At 41.7% G+C, this 23189-nt stretch overlaps 1 protein-coding gene across 2 annotated transcripts in view; it reads left to right on the plus strand.

Moving 5' to 3' along the window:
* The first annotated feature begins 914 nt into the window (after positions 1-914).
* fgd5a (FYVE, RhoGEF and PH domain containing 5a) overlaps positions 915-23189 on the plus strand; it is a 43017-nt gene continuing 20742 nt past the window's right edge. For both annotated transcript variants that reach the window (XM_054784861.1, XM_054784862.1), the window contains exons 1-7: positions 915-1185; positions 2812-5491; positions 12503-12617; positions 13147-13205; positions 15031-15061; positions 20675-20814; positions 21957-22113. In XM_054784861.1, the coding sequence (XP_054640836.1) occupies positions 1176-1185; positions 2812-5491; positions 12503-12617; positions 13147-13205; positions 15031-15061; positions 20675-20814; positions 21957-22113 (3192 nt within the window). In that variant the 5' untranslated portion in view covers positions 915-1175. The remainder of the gene's footprint in view (positions 1186-2811; positions 5492-12502; positions 12618-13146; positions 13206-15030; positions 15062-20674; positions 20815-21956; positions 22114-23189) is intronic.

The raw sequence follows: 23189 nt of genomic DNA on the forward strand, positions 1-23189 counted from the left end.
GCCAGAGTCAACCACGAAACTGCGGCCATTTTTTTGTGAAAAAACGCGATATAGTGAGGGATGACCGTATAAATCACCCAAAAGCATGCATTGTCACCCATGACTACATTTGTGCGTGTGTAATAAAAATGATCAGAACAGCTCAAAATAAGACCAAGTCAAGGAAATTGCAGTACTACAGCAGTAGTACCGCAATACCTATGCGTGTGCCTATGCCCTAAAAATATTGAAGGACTTTCCTCAAGCCAGGAGACTTTACAAGCAAAAAGTGAACATCAGCTTATAAGATTCCCAGCAAGACTTGAAAATGATTGCGGAAACAACACTGTCAGGTGAAAGGTATGAAAGAGAGTAAGAAAAGGCCAGTTAGCACCCAGTTGAGTTGTTATTTACCATCACGTTATCTCAAATGTGAGATAATGTGCATTATAATGAAGGCTGTTTTTAATATTTTGATCTAAATGAGGTACAAGCTAGATTGTTGAGTAGGGATGGGTGATACTGGCATAATATCCAATACCAAGTATATACAGGGCCAGTATGGCTGATGCCAGTACCAGTAACAGTACCAATTTTTCAAGATCATCGAGACATTTTCAAAGATCATTGCGTCTTAAATTAAAAAAAAAAAAGATTTTAACAATCCGATACTGACACTGCTCTTGGTATCAATACTGTCGATATTTGTATCGATCCGCCCACTCCTATTTTACCAGTGCATTTATTGGCGTGTCGTATGATAGAATATATGACGTGTCTGTGTGTAATTATGTTTTAGATAACTGAATGATGTAAAAATAGAAAATCGCTAATGCTTTTTAGACGTTGTAAAGACAGTACAGGAATAAAATGTGCGCGTAGAGCAGGTCCAGAAGTCCTGCCTCAGGAAGCCAAGCGGCACCTCCCGTTAGCACACAGACGTTCACTATAGTGGAGCATCAGTAGGGGACGTGCATCTGCCGCTCTACACACGGAGGCGTATCATCATCTTGTACAAACCTACTGGCAAAACCGCACAATATGTTGTGCAACTCTGCTCTTGCAACGTGACTTTGACAGCAGAGTATTTCTTTGTTTTTCTTTTTGAAATTTAATTTGGATTAACTTTGTGGAAGATACGTTGGCGAAAAATGAGCGTAACTCTCAGTTGCCGTGGATGATGATGATGTCCCACGATGAACACAGGTTGGTTGCAGATATTTTACAAATATTTATTATGTGACAGCTTTGTTTCGTTGTTTCACATTATTTGTGTGTTTGATATAATGTGCGAGTGTGATTTAAAACAGCCTAATTAGTGGGATTGTGATATAGATAGATTACATTAGTACAGTAATTGTGGTAATTGTAGATTGGTTATGTCTGAAAACACTTTTTTTCCCCCCCGAGTTCAAATTGAAATGTAAACGATGTTTGCACCAACTGCACCTGACTTGTTGCAAAACGTTTAATTATGTATGATATTCGCGTTATTATTTGAGTTTAAGGTCACAAACATTCCAGCTTAAAAGTAAATTTCATCTCTTCACGTTTTCTTCAAGGAAATGTTATTAAGAAAACATTCTACACGCAAGTCCAGCATTCTAACAAAACATTAAATGTTCTATTAAATGATGTTTTTATGAAATGGCAAACGTGAGCTAACATTTGCAAAGGCTTCAAGAAAGTAGTGGTTTACTACACTGTGTGTTGTTGTAACTTGACAGGTAACATTTCTCATTGTGGACATTGTATGAAATCATATCATGTGTTTGGTGCAGTCAAAGTCAGAGTGGCTGTCACCTCCGTTGATTTTCAAACATTTGCTTGAATTAAAATTCTTGTTGCATAATGCATATCCTGTTGTTTGCAGTTGGGTGCTTTGTCAGCCTGGGACACTTGTTTTTCTTCTGTTTTATTGTTCTTTGACACAGCCTTTTCAGCAAAAGTGTGTTTGTGTGTGTGCATGTGTGTGTGTGTGTGTGTGTGTGTGTGTGTGTGTGTGTGTGTGTGTGTGTGTGTGTGTGTGTGCCTCTATCTATTTGTGAGTGTGTCTGTGTGTGCCTGCAGTGGAAGAATGGCGAGAAGGAAGTCCATTTGTGTGGTGAAAATGTGTACTCTTAGAGGTGCATGGGCTGCTGCCAAAGCCCGTCATCATGGACATCCTCTGCGGACGCCTTCAAAAGGGCCTAGATGTACATGTTATGAAACTTGTCTTAAAAATAAAGTCAAATAAGACACATTTCAGTCTTTAATAGAAGATAAAGTAGTGGGCAAGGAGAGACACAGTGTCTAATAGGATGTGCGTCAGGGCAGGTGCTCAATAACAGGAAGTGACAAGGGGTGTGCACACTTTGTTAGGAATGGGTGTGTTTCATGACAGTTCTAAACTTCATCAACTTCCCAGTGAACACCTAACTCTGAAGGTTTTTTTTAAAGAGAAATTTGCGTTAGTACCCTTTCAATTAGAATAACTAACGATTTACAATGAAATGAAATCACATTCACTGTACACAATAATTGTAGTAACTGTCAAGGTGTAGGCTTTAAGCAGCCAAGCAACTGCTCATTGTGCACCTCCAACATGCATGTGTCATTTCCCAGAAAGGGAGATGTTATTGTTCCTCCTCTAAGTATGCTGTGGCTCTGTTGTTTTTCCTGCTGATAATATCCCCTGCAGCATTCTACTTGTTACCAACTACAGACAGGACACGGCTTCCCCTATGCCTTCTATAGAAAAACACGTACATGTGTGTCTCCGTGCATGCACAAGTTGACGAAGTGGCCATCTACATGTTATGTTTTTTTTACATGACTTCTCTGTTTTCACAGATTTTCAAAATCCGCTGCAAGTCCCTCGACCAACGGTCCGCAGTCACCTGACCATCAAAGTGCAGTCCAAACTGATGTCAAGGCCTTGTCCCCCTGTGCGTGGGTCAAAACCTCCTGTCGGCCCCAAGCCCAAACCTTTCTATGAGTTTGTACCGCAGAGGGAGCAATGCTCGCCACAAAGCCTCAGTAATGGAGACCTGTCTCGCTCAAATGGGGAAACAGGTCTTCATGAGACGGCTGAGGAAAACCAGGACGAGGAAAAAACCGAGACAGAGGAAAAGGTTAATGACATAGCTGAAGGAGAAGTTAAGGCCGAAACAGAGAATGGGGAAAAAATATGTAATAATAAAGATGATGACATCGAGAGCATTGGCTCTGAAGACACAGTTATAGCAGATGATGGTTCGAGTGCAGACACCACTGAGGATGAAAATCCTGACAATGACTCAACTCAGTCTGATGCTGGACCAAACAAAGATAATGATACAATGAGCCTTTTGTCTTCTCCAAATGAAAACAAGGAGGTGATCATTAGTAAGGAGGACGAAGAGGACACACACGGACTTAGTGGAAAGACTGACATAGACGTGGATGAACAAAAGCTTGATAAAATGCATTCACTCAGTCATGGTGAGACAGACTTTATCCAGTTTGACTTGTCCACAGATGACACTGAGCTGGATGTTGGAAGATTTGTATTTGGATTCTGCACGCTCCCAACAGTAAGAGAAGAGTATCCCTACGATGTGATTGGCCCTACAGACGGTGCTAGTGATACATGCGAGTCTGTTGACCCGGCTGAAAGTGGAGATGCTGAAGTATGGCAACCAGAACGGGCCACCAAAGACGTCTCAGGCTGCTTTCGTTTCACATCCAGCACTGAGGATGTATTTGGCCCATATTCAGTCATTGAAGCTGTCCCGTCAGATATGACCTGTACTGCTGATCCTGAATGGGGTGAAGATGACACTAATGACAATCCATCAAATGATCAGCAAACATCAGGTGCTTCAAACCAAGAGCCTTTTTATGTGTCATCAGATGACGTGGACAAGCTCGAAGATAAGCAAACCCTCACAGAGAAGGCTGAGGCTGAAGAGGGAGAACACTGGAATCAGCATCAAGACAAAGCAAAGGACACTGAGTCAGCAGATGAGTATGCGGACATTGAGGATTCTTCCTGCCCTAAAGCTGATGACTTTGAGCAGCTGGAGTGCGTCTCATCAGAAGATTACGTCGAAATAGGTGATGAGGATGAAGAGGAGGAGACGGAAAAGAAACACATCAAAGGGAAAAGTGCAAAAGAGAGAACAGCTCAACGAGAGCAGGCGTTCCTCAGCCAAAGAAGGAGCTGCCAGCCTCGCCTCAGGTTATGCAACATCACTGTGCCTAAAGACTTAGACCTGGGCCGCACTCCGGAGCTCACCAACAGGGTCGTGTTTGCCCACACCACTGAGGCGTTTGAAGAAGACATAGAAGAACTTGATTGCCACATTGTGCCTTTCTATGAGGACACAGACTCAGACAGTGAGGAGCACATTTATGAGGAGGCGGGGTTTGACTCTGAAGGGGAGAACTTTTTGAACCTGGATAGAAAAACTATTGTGACACGTTCTCGCTCTTATTCTGGCAAAGTTCCAGGGTACGTCCCAGAGACCGTGCCTGAGGAGACAGGAACTGAGTACCAAATGCATGACTACTGCACAGTGGCGTTGGATAAGAGCAGTGAACCAGTCAGCCAATCACAGGCACCTGGAGACAACTGCCTGATCCCTTCTACAAAGTCTCGCCGCTTCCTTCTATACTCCCGTTCTGCAGGGAGTCCAGAAGCATCCTTGCCTGACCAATCTCCAAAAAATGAGATCAGGATAAAGAGGAAAGATGACACTCTCTCACTTCCATGTGTCATGACTTCTTCTGGGAGCTTCTCCCAACGAAGCCACCAATCATCTAGTGGCATTTCCACCCCAACCTCTCTGGTGGACATCCCACCGCCCTTTGAACTGGCATACATCACCAAAAAACCAGTAACAAAGAGTTCCCCTTCCCTTTTGATCCAGCATGAGCCTGATGACAAACTTAAGAAGAAGAAAATCTCCTTCAAGCGCTTTTTGGCTCTCAAGTTTAAGAGAAAGTCAGACTCCAAAGGTTTCAGCGATGGTTCTGTTCGTTCATCTCGATCTTCGTCTGAGTCCAGTCATCATGCCCCAGCAAGAGTCATTGATCTTGATCGCAGAAGCACAGACAGTTCCCCTCAGCTCCAGTCTCGTATTGTTAACCCCCATCAGCGTCCCTCAGACCGTATATCGAACTTGGTTCTCTATAAAGATCATCAGAGGAGGAAAAGTGAACTCAAAGCTTATGGCAAAGGTGTCTCCAGAGTTGAATCCTTCGAGGAACGCTCTCATCGCGTCGCCATGCCGCTGCCTTTAACAAAACCCCGCTCGATCTCCTTCCCCAGTGCAGACACCTCTGACTATGAAAATATTCCAGCTATGAGCTCAGACTATGAGAACATCCAAATTCCAGGCAGGCCGACCAGATCGCACACTGTGACAGAGTTTTTTGAGGATCCAAATCGCATGACAACGCCCTGCAATGAGAACGACGGCTACGTGGACATGAACAGTTTCCCTGGGATAGACAGCAAGCCCCAGACAACGAAAGCAGATGCTGAAAGGTATTTTACGTCCTATCAAACTCAAGTGTCACAAAAACATTATTGTTACATTTTTTTTTTAACCTGAGTCTCTTTCTGCTAAATTAGGGGATTTGAATCCATTCTTAAGTGTACCTTTTATGACGCTTATAGTAATGAACAGATTCATCCTGGATAATCCTAAAGACTCCTGTGACTGTTTTCCCTCTGGGCTATTTAATCCACGATAAAAAGTCCCAATAAAAACTCTGGATTACACAAAGTAACTGTGGCAAGAAATCAGAGAAGGGATTTCAAACAATCTCCATTCTGTGGCCTTTTTGGCATAAATCAATAACCTCCGTGCAAGTTGCATAACAACGGGCTATGCCAGTGCTTCTCAAATAGTGGGTGAACTGTCAGGAGGGGCGTGAGAGGCAGGGAGGACTCTGCCGACATGTATGAATTTATTGTCCTCCTCATGCAATTTGACACTGCTCTCCATTTTGTTGCATTTTACTGGTTTCAGTTTCGAGTTCAGCCTGTATAGCACAAATAAATAAATAGATATTATCAGTTTGTCAATAGTGTTTCAAAAAAGGTGGGCGGGCGCTGAAAACATTTCTGTCCTCCGGTGGGGTAATGACAGAAAATAATTGCGAACCACTGGGCGGTGCTTACCTGCAGTGCTTTCATTCTTGTTAGAATGCCTGAAATTAGTGTTTTGACCCATTAATGGCAAATGGCATACTAATATAGTTCACAGTCTCGCTGCATGAGGCTTTTCTCCTATTTGTAAGCATATGTTAAGTGAGTGATGAGAACCCGGCTGTGTCAGTCATCCCTGCATTGTGGGATACCCCTTGTGGAGAAGGTTGCTCCTGTTTTGTGGATTTAGAGGTCACTTCGGGAGCGTCTGCCTTCTATGAAGGTTTGAAATGATAGTGCAAGTAATGGTAATTTGATAGCTCACTGAGCAGGGATTATTAAAATTAGATGAAGTCATGATTGGCTGCAATTAAAAGTGAGATGGGGACGAATGGTGTGTATATACAATTGAGGCAGCTTTTAACATGAATAGATAGCATGGAAGTGAGAATACAAAGGCAATAGTAAAGTAAATGAAGAGGTAGGATGAAGAAAAGGAGAAAATGTAGCAAGCGCAGTTATGCTGTAATTGCTCTCATGTAGCTGACACTTACGGTTAAGTTTAGAAGTGCTTTTATTAAAGTAGCACTCTCCCGGGTGCCTCTCTTTCATTGGACCCCGGAGGGGCCACAGGCTTTACTGCAGTGTGTGATGGAGTGAGGAATCACCATGGCTAGACACTGCCAAATTACCTCAGCTTGACCCACAGCTTCAGTTGCTACAGGGCTGCAGTCTTTCCCTTTCTTAATAAAATAGTTGTGCTTGATGACCTGTGTGTGGCCAAAAAGGCGGGCCATTATTGAGCACTCCCTAAAAGCCTTACTGTAAAGCTAATATTGGAGCAGATTGCCCCATCACAATTTAATTTGATGTCTTGTTTGCCCTTTCTCTTTCCATTTTTTTTTTTTTATTTCTTAGTGTTATCTTGCGGCTACTGTCTCAGATCACTCTGAGCCTGCACAGAAAGGATTGTCATTGTCAGGGAATGATGATGGAATGACGGTCAAGTCTGAGGTCCACCTAAACCTCTTCACTTTAAACATACATGCCACATAAAAGCCATAAAGTACTACAGCTTACTGTTTTTTTATATCAAGCGGTAGGGTTGTGAACAATACAACGATGCGACCGGATATCCGGTTTGACAAGCGAGAGATGTGGTTGCATTGGTAGCAGCCTCTTAGATCGATAAGAATTAGCCATAAATCCTTTGGTAAATTGATTATAGAGACATGTACCGGGTATCGCAAGACATTCGATGTGGTTTCAACACGTCGAAGCCCAGTTCCGACCAACACGGCCACGCTGGACCTCCACTTTCTCTTAGATCGTAGGAACGGTATGACGCACAATTTTAGTGGTTTTGAAACCCTGATGTTTTCATACCATGGTATACCTTGAAACCAGTAACCGGCCCATGCCTACTGGTCACTAGGTATCAGTAATGTTATATTGATGAAACAATAGCCACCAGGAAGCACCGCCGTCCAGAAAAAAAACAAAGAACTCTCCCAATGCTGTGAGTATACAGTATGTTATGTCTTATTTATGTCTTATTTATGTCTAACACGGCTTATTTTCTGTTATTATGTCTACTATATTGGGTAATACGAGTGTAAAGTTGGCTATAAGGGTGCTATTTCATGTCTAGATGGCTCTAATAATGTTAAAAATTGTATTTACAAGGTTTTCTATACTCTACTAAACTATAAAAATACCCTTTTTATAAATATGGAATCCTCCTTTGCAGAAATTCACTTATGTCGGTCGGGTCTGGAACCAATGAACCGTGTGATAAACGAGAGATTACTATGTTGAATATATCGTGATGTATATTGTTATCGCAAGAGACTTTCCATAAGTGTGGATGAGATCATCTCCGTCTGAATGTCTTGAACTCCTGTTTTTATGACAGTGCTGTCATACAGAATAATGCTGCACAAAGAAGTTGTGCCACTGAGGAGGTCTACATTGACGCAGGGCTTAGTTAGCCTCATGTTGTTCTTTGAATCTACATCGCCTCTGCTGGTTGCAGCCAAGTGGTGCACTCCTTGTTGCCTCAAATGCTTCAAACACAATCGTAACAAACAATTAAGCAGCTCTAATCAAATTTATTTGACCTATTACTACTCTGGGTTGTTACAGGCATCAAGACTGTGGTGACATTTGCAGAAGTAATGACATTTTTTTTCACCTTGTTTTAAACTTTATAAGTACCTCACACGATAGATTCACAGCATGGGCTCTTTTTCCTTCTGCGATGCTATCGATGTGGCTCATTGTGAGTTGGAGGTCTCACAGCACTCACGATGATGCGAAGAGCCTATCGGTCTTGTCAGCTCCACTTTACCACATTTCCCCTGGAGAGCCTTATGTTGCCAGAGCCACCACTCTTTAGTGAGTCTATAGGGGCTGGTTTGTGTTTATTTGAATGCAAGTGCACGCATTTGTGTACGTGCGTCCACGATTGTGTAGAGTGGAGCTGCCCATGCCTTTGTGGCTATATTGTGCTCTAAACTCAAACCTTGACATCGCCACTCTCCCAGGCTGCCCATCTTACAATGGCAGTGATTGATTGAGAATGCAGCCGCTGTGGTCAATGTGTTTGTACACCCACAGAGGAAAAATAAAAGATTTTAGTGGTGAGAATGACCAAATGCCCTCACAGCACTGCTCACAAAAGCACCCTGCTGCAGTGGAAAAATGTAATTTCAACATAGCGACAAAGCTGCTGCACAAAAAAGTCGGTCTGTAATAATGCACAACACTGCTCCCTCCGCATAAGGATTCAGGTTAAGCAAATAGTTCATTTGCAAGCTACATTAATGCGCAAAACTCACTAATGATACAACGCGATGCGAGGATTTTTCTGCAAACGTGTGTGTGTGTGTTTGAGTGTGCTGCGGATGCTTTATCAAAGATGGCACTCTTGCTGAGAATGCACTGCTCTTGCCAATTAACAGTGTGGCAACAAATGAGCAGTAAACAACATGTTGGCAAAGAAAGCGCGAGAGATGCGACTGTGTTGAACATTGAGCCCATTAACTGATCCCCTATGTCATTTTCAGGCAGTTCCACTTAATAAAGCAAATGTGTTTTTGCGCCCTTACGGTTATGCACAATTAATTTGACAATGGATTTATTTGTATCGCACAAACCTTTTCAGTGCGTCAACGAATCCCTGTCATGGCCTACCACAGCTTCTGTTTTGTTCTGTGATGAAGGAGTTCCCTCAAGTGCATTGTTGTACAGGGTGGTGGCTCTGTGGTGGACAGGGTGTGTCTCTGGCTGACCAGGCCTGGTGCCAGGCATTCTTAGGTCATTGCCAGGTCATCCCCGGGGAGGAAATGTCCAGCCTAGGAGCTTCCCACCGGTCTGTTTACAGGAAATGCAGGACAAGGGTCGGGCTGTGGCGGGAGACAAGGAGCTGGAGACATGACCAGAAAAATAGCATGAATTCAAAGGAGGAAAGGGTTCACCGTAGTCGGGTGGAGCTTTCCAGACTCTCCCTGATGAGGTGTGGTCGGTCCTCTCTGTCTGCTTTTTAATGTTTTTTAGGAATACTTTTTGTTTGTGGAGGCATTTTGCGCTCAGATAGAGCAAGTTGCAAGCTGCAACAGATTCCACACGTTATGTGCATTACATCCATCCAATGTAAATCCGCTGTCGTGTCATGTTCGAGATTTGGTGACAAGTCAGAGGATCTGGATTGTTACTACCATATAAAAGTCTTGACACTAGCAGTGCAACTCCCACAGGAAACACATAACCATTATAAAAACAGTAAGCAATACAAAACTGCTTCCATTTTCGCAAGTACCCCATCAGTATCACCATTGGTGTCTATAGAGGCAGACAGATGAAGCTATTCTGTTGTACCTATTTCCTGTAATAGTGCCATTAGAAGGGGAAAAAAGCCCTTCAGATTGCACCTAATATATATTTTAATTTGACTGAATTACATTTTGCAGGTATCATCATATCAACTACTATCTAAATATAGGTCCCTTTTATGCTTTATCCATTCATTTTGACACATTAGATTTAATTTGTTGTCATATAATATAAGACAATTAGTTAGCATAATAGAGCTTCCTTAATGATGGTGTTTAAATGGATTTACATATTGGAACATACAGACTATGTATGAGTTTTCATGATGTAAAAATGAGCTGGATGCAGACATAAATTTAGAGTTTCCTCTAAGAGGAGCAGACATGTCTGTTGTAAACTAACCAAATCCAAATTTGACATCAGTTCCTTTGCATTTTCACATTTGGTTTCTAGTTGATTGTTTGCAGGCGTTTTAAAGTTCCCATTGATTTGACTGATTTGTGCTCACGGAGGGCCGATCATGAGAAATAGCCCATCTAATGTAGCGTGTGTTCCAGTGATAAATGGAGATGCTGTGAAGTGGGCACGCACAGAGGGGTGATAAAAGAAAGCACTTCACCTATTTGTAGAAAAATGTTATAAATGAGGCTACATTGGAGTTCTAGCAAACACAATAATAAAATGTGATTAACACTAGGGTGGCAACTAGCAATTCTTTTCTTAGTCGAGTAACCTGAATCTTGTTGTTTCGATGAATCGCGTCATCGGTTCGGCCAGGGGTCGGCAACCTAAACCCACTAAAGAAAAATTGCTAAAACTAAAAAAAAGCTGCAAAAAAATCAGCTTAAAACATCTTATGAAATTTTAAAAGTACAACAAGTAGAGGTGCAGTGTGCATGTGTAACGGATGCCAACTAGCAGGGTTGTGATAGTTTCTTGGTTAAAACTAAGTAGAGCTGCTACAATGATTCGATTAATCGATGGCTAATCGATTAGCCAATTAATCGACGTCAATTTTGGTAATCGATTAATCATTTTTTGATTTAAATATGTAAATGTCCTCTGATTTCAGCCTCTCATATGTGAATATATTTTAGTTTCTTTAGTCATCCATGAAAGCAGACCTGTTATCTTTGCGTTTTAGCCAAAACAACATATTCACACATATCATCTTTGACCTTAGAAAACACTGATGGGCATTTTTGCCTCTTTTCTGATATGTTGCCGACACAACCACTAACTGTAGGTGTTTGCTTCTTATTAATTTAGTCCATCTACAGCCTAACAAACAACAAGCTTCAGATTAATCGACTAAGAAAATGATCTTGATTTTATTTTTGTGTACATTTATTGTTTTACTGAAGCTATTTGACAAACATTTAGATTTTTTATTATTTAACATTATTTGAACAGAATATAATTTACCGCGGGAGGAAAAGATGTGTTTGTCACGTCTCAACCATTGCAAGAAGGCAAAACATTTGAGCCTTGGGAAGGGAGCCACAACAAAAAGGCTGAAGAGAAGCATGCGGCTCCGGAGCTGCGGGTTGCCGACCCCTGTCCTAGTTAGACCAAATCAACATGAACCAAACAGTTCGTGATTTGGTCTGTAACATATCAGAAAAGAGGCAAAAATGTTGATTGCTGCTTTCCAAAGTCAAAGCGGATGCGTGTGTATATGTTGTTTTTCCTAAAACACTAAGATAATAGGTCTGCTTTCATGGATGCCGAAGGAAGTTACAAATATTCACATTTGAGAGGCTGAAATCAGAGGATATTTACATCCATCCATCCATTTTCAATGCTGCTTATCCTCACAAGGGGCGCGGGTATGCTGGAGCCTATCCCAGCTGACTTCGGGCGAGAGGCGGGGTAGGGTATGTACAGTTTCATAAAAATAGTTGTCAATTAATTGGCTAATAGATTAATTGTTGCACCTCTAATTAATACCACAACAAAACTGCATTATTATCTATGTAACGGTTAATTTCCAATGCACCTTTATGTGGGATTATATCACCTTTTGCAGGTACCAGTTCCTAACACGGTGGGCAGTGTTTATATGTGATAATCTTGTGCTGGTGAACCCTACCAATAGAATTCTAGTCTTGTAGCTCTTAGCGCTGCTTTTAGATCATCATCCTCGTTAGGGGAATTTTGTCAAACACACTAAGTGGGTGTTAATGGTCTAGAGGACTTAAATAATTACCGCAGGTAGCATTAAAAGGGATTACAAGAAAAATGACCTACAGAGTGACCCTCTTGAGTCCTGCACCACCACACTGAAGGATTACCATTGTACGCGCGCACAACTGTGTCATCTCTAAAAGATTGACTTGGGAAGGGGATTATGGTGTGCCACTGGGCTGCATATGAGGACGCTCAGAGACGCTCACGGGAAAATAAAACTACATAGTTCAGTAGAATGCGTGTGTGTGTTATTAAGAAAAGCAGCTTTACGGGAAACATATGAAAATGTTCATTTGGTGATTCCTATTGCGCTGGCTAGTTTGGATTCCCTATTTTGTGTTGTTGTTGATTTGTCTTTCTCACCTGGTCTTCTGTTGTCAGTGCCTACACAGAACCTTTCCCACTGAGTTCGGTCTCTGCCGGGTCAGCTGAGGAGGACCATGGACGGACGTCAGAAGAGGAAGAGGGCGCCGCTGAACAAAGCTATGATCGACAAGTGAGTTATCTATAAGTTATCTATAGTGCATGACAGTGGAAGATCACCTTCGAGACATAATCTGCAACTAGGAATCGTTATTTTTCATTGAAATGTGTTTAATGTTCGTTTTAATTTTAGCCAATTAGTTTGCAAAGTGCTCCGCTTAGGAAAGCAGAACAGTGACAAAGCACAGTAGCCCGCTAAATGGTTTGAATGTGATGTTTTGAGGCCGTTTGATTAGCCTCTAAATCAAATAGCCGCACTGCTGCCACCGTGCACGCGCACTCTCATACATAATTCATCTGAATTTAAAAGTGCCATGTTTGAGAGGGCCTTCATGTCTACGCTGCACTTTAATGAAATAATCACTCTCGCTCTGACAGCAAATATCCAAGGAAAAGAGAAAACTTTCTCATCAGCCCCTTTTTGCCGCTGCATAGCGGACGCTGTGAATGCTAGAGAGCAATAAGTGGCTAGAGAGAGAGAGAGCCTTTAAACATTAGCCGTGTTCATTCATCTTTCACTGCTCACCCTCCCCAACGCACAGATTGATGGGCGATCCCGGGCGTTCTACGTTGCCAAGGAGCTTGTCGACTCCGAGAGACTGTGAGTATCGCCACAGTGTCATCACACAGCGGTTTCTTCATCATACACCATTTATGAATAGATGAATATTGTTTTCATTGGACGAATGGTGAGAGAGTTGTAATATTGCATGCGAGCAGAATTTCAATGAGTCAAAATTCACACCCACGAATGTTAGTGTAGAGACCAGCATGCATATTTTTGTTTCAAGACCTGCTATGCATGAATTAGATAATAGCATTGAATACTTGATTAGATGATGGAACAACTCCAACAAAAGAGACTATTTCAGTGTGTCATACAGTCTGTATTCAGTGGATCCCAGCACATTCGCGATTCAGCATTAACGCTCCCGCAATATTTGGTTTAAAAAAGAAATTCTCCCTAAAATAGGCCGTTTTTTTCCACCGAAAACACGTCATTCACCCTAAGTCGGTAATAATTTATAAATACATAATCAAATAGGTCGACTGTACAGCACTGTAAAGCCCACAATGTTTCTTTGCACTTTGCTTGGCAGTCCATGAACACATGAATGTTGTGTGCTGTGACCGGCTGCCAACGTGATTCCGATTCCACCCGTGGATCATCTGAGTACCGATACATTTTATCATTTCAAATGCATTTCATAAGTGTGTGAATCATATTTAGGGATTAACCCTTTAAGCGCCAGAGTTTTTTTCAGTTTCGGCATTACTATCGCGAAAGGCTGTCGCTTGAAAATGGTTGGGGATAAAAGGCGTACTGTAAATTTGAATAATCATCAGTATGACCCAAAGTTTGCGATGGGAGTAAATTCACTCATCTCATGTGCATATTATGACATCACCAGGCTCAATGGCAATCATTTTTTGCCATTCGCTGATGATCCCGGACGTAAAGCGGGAGGTACATCCCCATGTACGTGTTGCCACACGCACGGGCTCCGCAATTTCTTGGGAAATTTGTTGGCCGTGGCCAGCACGTAGAGCAGTGGTGTCGAACTTGTACCATGGAGGGCCGAGACACTGCAGGGTTTTCTTTCCAGCCGGTCACTAACCCAGATGATTTTAATGATCAACACCTCCTTCAATTTGAGGGATGTCGTTTCACTCACTGAGGACGTACCGTGTGTGGGCATCGTACGAGGCTCGTGAAGCCCACTCACCTTGATTGCGAGATGGCCGTACTGGCTTCCTGCGGCACCTACGGCTAATGCGACCGGGAGAACCAGAGTGTAAAGCGAGAAGAGACTATGTTAGCAGCCCCCGTGCATCCATGGAGTCAGGAGTATTGGCCGGGAGAAACCGCCCGCAGTGGCCGGGCAAGGCGCATTCATGTCAGATACGCGATGTGAGTAGCCGCTGTGTGTCCACGGAGGTCGGGAGAACCAGAGTGTACAGCTGGAGGGGTCGCCATGGCCGGGCAATGTACACAATGTACTTTTAAACTTACGACACACGCACTCCTCCCCTGCCTTGGTGCGTGCAAGGTTTTCCTGCGTGCACGCAGAAAATAATTTGCATCCCAATTTTCTTTTCCTACGGGCTTTGCGTACCGTGTGCGGGTTTGAAAATCCGTGCGGGCAATGTGCGTGTCTCTTGCGATTTTCCTCATTTTTGCAAGTAGCCAGCACGTAGGAGCACGTACGTCGGGATGTAACGCCCCCTTAACCCGCACAAAAAGCCGGGATCTACTGTATTGGAATATTGATGAAATAATGTAAAAGGTGAAATATATTTTCCAGTAATTTTTATTCTACAGCTGTTTTAATGAGCTTACCAACATTGCGCAGCATATTCATACTTACCATTTCCTGGACAATTGTCATTTGTAGTTTCATTGTGTTTTTCTCTGTGTTTTCCAGGCATGTCAGTTCCCTCAAGTATCTTCAAGAGGTAAAAACGCTTTACTGTTTCAAAATGTCTCCTCACTTTCTTGAAAACCCGCGGATAACGTTTTATCATTTGTGGGTCTGCTCCCCAGCCTCTGTCTGCCTCTCCTTCTCCTCCCCCGTGCCGTAAAGCTCTGTTGAGGTTTATCAATGTTGTTGCAGTGGGATCGACTTCCTGCTCTTGAAACAACTGACATGTTGTTGCGCTCTGGTGTGGCCAGTTGTAAGGTGACGCAGCGTGTTTACGCCTGGCGCTTGCTGATGTTGTCCTTCTATCTTTACCTGGTGATACGCTGTGTGCGCACGAGCATTGGGGCGTTCAGCCAGAAGACACTGTTAAGAGGTCTCTGATGTGGGACGAGAGGACCTTGCTTTGTTTTCATTTCAGGCTTGTGCCACGAGACAATCACTTCACGGGACGATGCGATACATGAGATTGGGTTTACGAGAATGAGACGAGATTTTGACGTCACTTTTAAGAAAAGTACAATGTCCGCACTATGTGTGTATGCTACCAGCCCTGCCTCCCCCCGCCGAGACATAGAGACTGTCTGACTGACAAAAGGGCTCAATCTGTTCATGCCGTCGTTCTCGGGAACAAATGCACAAGGTACTGAAGCCAATGCACAGAGTGATCTCTCTTCCTGCCCATTTGGAGGTGAGAGACGAGGAAAACAGACATGAACGCACATGAGAATATATTGAAAATGATCAAGTTCATTTTCATTTATTGTGTGACTAATTAATGAATTTATTACTGCCCCAGGCCTGAACGAAAAATCTTGTTTTCATTTCTTGAGATGTTGGGACACCCCGAGCGTGAGGTCAGCGGTTCTTCCATGCATGTTCTTCCACACCAAGCTTACCCAACCATGAGACACAGTCAGGCTGAAACAAAGCATAGACTTGTCCAAAAGGCGTTGGTAAGAAGAAGAATTAAAAGGGGGTCTGTCCCAACCCCCTGAATGATGAATTGATTTATTAAAGGTGCTGTCTGTCATGGTTAGGTACTGCAATGGGAGCACTAGTGTTCGAACGTACTATAGTCCCCCCTCTGCCTGCTCAGCCTTGACTGCAGGTTGTCGATAGCTTCCCTGAGATTGTGTGTACTATATGTGTATACTGTATGTATGCACACTACCAGGTATGTGCCTGTGAACGAGCCGTGAGTGACAGCCATTAAGTCCTCTCCTCCTTTTCAGGCCGAACGACAAATCTCATTCAGTTTATTTTACTTTATTTATCCCACAGCGGGGAAATTCACTAACTTTAACTCTAAGTTGTGAAGAACGTGGACATTTTTTGTACAATCTGTCCTCTGAAACCACTATTGACTCAACACACGATTAATCAACAATCAATACATAATCGAAAAAATTCTTAAGGATCCAAAAATGCCGAAAATGTCCATTTTATTCTTTTGCAGGTTTATATAGGGCAATAAATATTTCTTATTCTTTTTTTCCATGGATTGTAACATGAAATATAGCAATGCTTGCCAGGGGATTTAAAGGTGAGCTGAAGTAAGTAGGTCAGCCATGCATCACTGCCGGCTGCTGTTTTTTCATCATCTGCCCGCCAACATAGCTGCCACATCAGGATATCTACCTTACTAACGTTTTAGCAACAAAATACAAAAATGAACTTAGATGACAATTACAACATTTTCAGCAACATTGCAAGAATTGCTCTTAATGGCTACCAGTAAATCCCAGACGGGTTGAGACATTGAACTCAGAGGAGTCCATCAGTCAGCCTGTACCTTCTAACCTTGAGCAAGGTCACACACTGCGTTTGTGTCTTGTACACGCCCTTGCAGAGTAATTCATTGAAAGTCTACTGTGAGCATAAAAGCTGACATCTAATTTGATGACATTCAAATGTAATGCAAATACCACACATGGTACTTCACTCATGATCACAGAGCTGCAGGGTAGGGATAGCAAACATTCATGCCGTACGCCGTTATTCTTACCTCAATAAACCAAACTGTAGCCAAAGAAAGTAGGTGAGAAACACCGCTAAATTCAAGAAATAACTCATGACAAACAAGAAGGTCCATGTTGATCTCGCAGCCACATCGTGTCTTTCGGAAAAATCACGCCTTCAGGGAAGGTAAACATAACCTTAAATGATCATTTAGCCCTTTCATTCATCATTTATATGCATTTAGAATTGTTTTATCTACAGTATGTAAAACTATCATTGTAAAACTATAAAAACGTGTACTGTGTTAACATTTTTGAGTCGACTGCTAATGGCATCACAGATGGGCAACAGAGCTGACTCCCCGTTCTTCTTTTGGACGTTTTGTTAAAAAAAAACAAAAAAAAACCATAAAGAACACAGTGGAACCCACGCAGTGTTTTAACAACACGACAAAACGCCCACAATATTGTATGCTAACCGGAGAATGTATGGAATGGACTAGGGCTGTTAAATGATTAAAAATGAATTTAAAAAACTAATCAGATTAATCACGGTTTTCAAATTAATTAATCATGATTAACCATCATGTCCAACTATGTGTGAAATATGCCCATTTTTACTGTATTTTATTGAAAGAAAGTTAAATTACAGGACACGATTATATATGTTTGTACATATCAACCGCTCTAAATTAACTTAAAATTTAAATCAAGCTAAAATATAGCACACACGTCTGAAAATCAATTTACCTAACACTGGTTTCTTTAATAGCAGCAGAACATTCGAGTCACACTTGAACCGTGTTGTTATTGTGATCAATGAGGGGCTGTGTTCAAAGACACCACGTCTTTTTAAGTCGAATTCGTGTTTTGAGTGAATTTTCAGAGATTTCCGAGCACACTTATATGCAGCAAATTGTACTTCCGCATTAGTTGCGAAGTGAGTGATAAGAATATCCACTTATTGTTTTTCTTTGCATTTCTGTTTATTTAGACCACACACACGCATAATAAAGACACCGTTGCGATGTTCGGAGTGTCTGTGAATGGGTTTCGCAGTCGTCTAGTGAGGAAGTGAATGTCAATGAGGAAGTGTCGTTCCGATGACGAAGGAACTAGAGACGTGTTTGTGACTTGGAGATACATATATGGTGTTGGAATTGCACTGCTGTTGGTGTGTTCAGGTCAGAATAAAGTGATAAAATAGCATCAGCCTCTGTGGGGATGCTACAACGTGCCCCTGTTTGTTGTCATAACAGAGGTGCGTGACTTGCCGTATATGTTAATTATGCTTCAAAAATTTTAAGTAATTAAATAAATTAGTTGCCACCGTTAACACACTATTTTTGACAGCCCTAATTCAGACCAACTGAAAATGTATGACAATTATTGTGAACTTTATCATTTCACAATTTTCACAATTTGCATTTCTTGTGCAATCTGTTTTTAAACCACGATTGGTAACACATACGACCCGTTCTTTCATTTTTTGGTTTCAAGAAATGTCATTTGGAGCGAATTGCATGCAGCCCCCTTCAAAGAGCGATCTGTTCAAATGTTTTGATACCAACGAGCGTCATTTCTGTCGAATGAAATGGCTTCATTTCGCTTGGAAGCATTACAGTGGCTCAGCATGCTTGTTTTTTCTGGGAGAGCAAAAAAAAAAAAAAAAACTCATATGAGCTATTGTTCCATTGTCTGATAAGGAATAACAGGAGCACAAAGAATTTCCAGAGTCTGTCTCCACAAAGGAAGGGAGGCTGTGCTCCTCTTTTCTAGGACTTTTCGTGTAACAGCTTCAACACATGAGGTTGTACTTCGGTGTTATTTGTAACCTGTGACCTCCAGGCAAATTCTCTTACGGCCAAGCATGGCTAGCTGCTGAACTAACTTCTCATGTTGCTTCTTGACCTGCTTTACGTGACGAAAATGGGTATAGGCTGCACAAAATAGAGTGTGTGTGTGTGTGTAACCTAGGAGACAGCCCAAGCTGTTTAAGTATGCGCTTGTCTACGGCAGATGTGATGAATGTTAACTCGTACAAGATCAATTGTACATGATGAACAGCATGTAGTGCCAAGTGTCACCACATTATCTCACAGCCAACTTGGACATCTTTCTTTGTTTTACGTCTGGGCTTTACGCAGAACGAAAATAGATGGACTCCAGGCGTCCATCGCTTAACAAAGACTGCTGCTTTAGCAACGATGCTGGGACCGGTCACACCAACCGGCCCTGCGCCCTCATTCCTGACACAAGTTTGTTACTTTCTTAACTTGAGCGTAGAGGTTCTTCTTCGCTGAGAAGCGTACAGTCAATGTGGCAGTTGGCACCAAGGCCGTTATGCAACAACACCTGGTGGTATGTTTCCTGAATGCCTGGACGGAGCCCAAAGTGGTGGGGAGGTGCTCTGGTGATATGAAAGGAGGGCGGCAGGAAGGATGTTTAGGAAGACCTACCTTCCTCCCTTTCCCCTTCCTCGTCAGCCTTCATTCTTCAACACTCATGGGCCACAATATCAGATACACCTGCGCGACCTAATGAGATAGAAAGATATAGAATATTGTTTTGATTGACACTGTCAGACGCTGTTTATTGCCATTTTTTCACATTCTTTTTGGATTATTGCGGTAAAACTGCGCTGCGTCATGACAGCTGTTTATAATACATAAAAACTTTATTGACAACAAGACCCTTCAGGGATAATAAGTTGTCAAAACTATCAGCGAACTATAAGATGCTTAACATTCTCCAGGATAGACCGATGACCAGTCTTGGTCTTTTGTTTGAAAGTATAACATTTTTGTAAAGGAAGCTGCAGCCTTTATGGATCTTGTTAAACGTGCTGGTGTACCTAATGTTTTGGCCAGCGAGTGTAGAGTAATCCCTCGTATATCGTGGTTAATCAGTTCCAGACCCGGTCATGATAAGTGAATTTACGCAAAGTGGGATTCCTTATTTCTAAATGGAATATTTTTATAGTTAGCGCATAGAAACCCTGTTTACAACCTTCTAAATACAGTTTTTGACATTATTAGAGCCCTCTAAACATGAACTAACACCCCATAGTCATGTTTACATTCGTATCACCCAATATAATAGACGCAATAAGAGAAAATAAGCCATTTAAGACATAAATGTGTTCCCGTGCTCGGGGAGCTGACAATGTTGCTATTGGGGATTTTATTTTTATTACGGATTATTGAGCCTGTTGTGAGATCGTTCAAAGCTGGAATAAAATCCTGTTGTTCCGGCAATCAAGTCTGTTGCTTGTGTATCTGTATCTATACTGTATTGCATTACAGTAACATTACTGACACCTAGTGACCAGTGTAAAATACTACATATCATTGACCGTGTTTTTGAATGCGTCTTCTGAATGCCTTATATTTGTATTTTAGTTCATTTAGCCATTTTTATGCTTGAAAATGCTTCATTTGATTTTATTTTTTTTTTTACCAATAATAGGCCGTATTCAACCACAAAACACCATGATTTAACAATGAATATATTTTTGAAAAACCGTGATAGCCACGAAATTCGAAGCACAAAGTGGCAATGGATTACTGTCCACCCTTTTCTTTTCTCCCACCTTTACCTTCCAGTCTATGCATCCTCTTGCTTGGTGATTTCTTTTTCTAACCTGCTCAAAGAATGTCATCAAATTACCATCTTTTCTTCTGTTGCAGGACTTCAGACAAGCGGTGGGTGAGGACGGCACTCCGGTTGTGGAGGAGCAGAGGTTGGAGGAGATATTGGGTGTTCTTCCTCAGGTTTTCACCCTCCATAGCAACATTTTGGCTGAGCTGCAAGAGCGCATTAGTCACTGGTATGCACACAACGGACCGTGGAAATGAAAGAATAGTTTTAAAGCAGGCTTGTACACATGAATTGCTGAATCTGTTAGTTTAGGCCAGGGGTGTCCACATTTTGTCCACTGAGAGCCACATACTGAAAAATTGCAGGATGCAAGAGCCACCTTGCTATTTGATAAAGCAACACGCAGCTATGCTAAGAAGTTATACAGTATAAACAGTATCTTTCAAGAAAACACTGCATCTCAGCTTTGTGGTATAGATGACAAAGCGTGTATTTAGTATGAACTCTTTTTCCCATTCTTTTGCTGTTGTTTTTTTTAAATAACTTTCTTCTTAAACAAAAGGTTCTTCTTTTTGTACAGTATGACTTTATTGCCATAATATTTTGACTTTATTCCTATAGTATTCTAGCTTTTTCCCCAAACGAATTTACCGATTTTTTTTTTGTGTTTTTTTCTGTTCCATCCAACTTCAATGCCACTTATCCTCGCTATGGTTGTGGGTATGCTGGAGCCCATCCCAGCTGACTTGCTAACCACTAGTACACCATGCGGCTCGTTTTGTTTGTTCCTCATAATATTATTTTTTTAAACTTTTAACTCTATAGTAACAGTGACATTATCTTTCATCATCATTTTCTGCATATTCTCGTAAAATGGCGACTTTTTTTCTAGTTTGAATGCGGCTTTTTATTATTATTTCAACTTTATGTTACTAAAGTGACGTTAAAATGACTACGATGTTATTCTCGTAAATTACGACTTTTTCTTGTTAGATTTCTACTTTTTTTCTCAGAATATTTTGCCTTAGTTGTTGTAAAATGACTGCTGATTTTTCCAATTGTGCTGTTGTTTTCTTGTTAAAGTCTATTTTTAAAATGTGCCGAGGGACAATGAAAAAACAGCAACGGACCAAAGCCGCCCCCCGGCCGCACTTTGGACACCCCCGGTTTAGGCAGTTTCTCAACATTGTTATTAGCTACTAAAAGGGAAGAAAAATACTCAGATAGCAACAAGTGGTAGATAAGATAACTACGCAGCTTCCAGATTATTGAATGTTAGGGTTAAAACTATTTTGGAAAACGTCATTTGTGAGAAATACTGTCGGCAAAATAACATGTTCACGGCACTTACATCTTTCTCCTCTTTTGTAGGGAGGAAGGCCAGCAGGTGGTAGATGTGCTCTTATCACGTCGTGAAGACTTCAAGGTGTTTGACACCTTCATCTCTGAGTATGATCGCAGCATGTCCTTACTGGATGAGAGCTGCAGAAGCAACCCAGCCTTCGCCAGCATTGTCAAGAAATTTGAGGTAAAATGTTGCCTTCATTAGTCAAAATCCTGTATGAAAGCTTGTAGTCTCGGGAAATTTTAAAATTGCATTTCTGAGCAAAAAGGTGGCCGAACCCTGTTGTTGTGTTTATCTTTTTACGTGATAACAAGCAACCCTGTTTTTATTTAAATCCCAGACTTGATTTATGAAGGGACACCTTTTGGGTGTTTCGTTGAAATCTGATATCCTATTTTGAACTCACCCAACAGATTCGACCTGACAATTTCATTCTTTCCCGCCCCTCTCTATGCGACTGACATTTTCGTCCCCGCTCACAGCTTTTATAACGACTCGATACAATTTTTCTCTCCACCCTCGAGGCTCCCTGAAGAATAGGGCCACAGGGTTTCGGGTAAAAAGAGTACCATTCGGCTGCTCACCCTTTTACAGTCCTGTGTATTGCCAGTGCATTGATTCACTTCATCAGCACCACTTATACACTTATTTTCAAAGCACATGCGCACGCTGGTGTTAATGGCTGCATTGACAGCTTTAATAAAAAAAGGACAGGATATTAAGATAGCCAGGGAAGATAACCCCTTTTGCAGCAATCACATTCTCATTTCCAGAGAGGTGCTTTGTGGACACGTGTGGGTCACCTTGGATGAATAGAAAAGCTAAATATGTCATTTATTTGCTTGGTAAATTAGAGTTTTTGTGGAAAATTAATGGTCGGTTTTCCATCTACCATGGGAGAAGGTAAAAGCTTGCATTGAAATGTTGGTGGTTTTGATTTGCTGTACATTTTTGACACAATGATTAAAAGTACATTACCTCGGTTAGCGTACGCCTCGATGAGTGTGTTTTTTTTGGGTTAACATTGAAAATGTAGCCTCGGTTTGCATACATTTTCCAGTTAGTGTATTGTCGTGTTATTAATTCACTATGTTAGCAGCTTGCTAATACATGGAAACAGGAACCAGAAGTCAACTCCGTCACCCGTCATCTAAACACAACTTTGAAAAATTGTAAAACAAAACACGTTTTTATAGTTTTATAAGTTCAGTTTTACGTGCAGAAAATAATTTTAAATCTTTCTCTCTCTTACTTTTACC

This window comes from Dunckerocampus dactyliophorus, chromosome 8 (assembly GCF_027744805.1).
Source record: "Dunckerocampus dactyliophorus isolate RoL2022-P2 chromosome 8, RoL_Ddac_1.1, whole genome shotgun sequence".
In the NCBI taxonomy this organism is placed as follows: Eukaryota; Metazoa; Chordata; class Actinopteri; order Syngnathiformes; family Syngnathidae; genus Dunckerocampus; species Dunckerocampus dactyliophorus.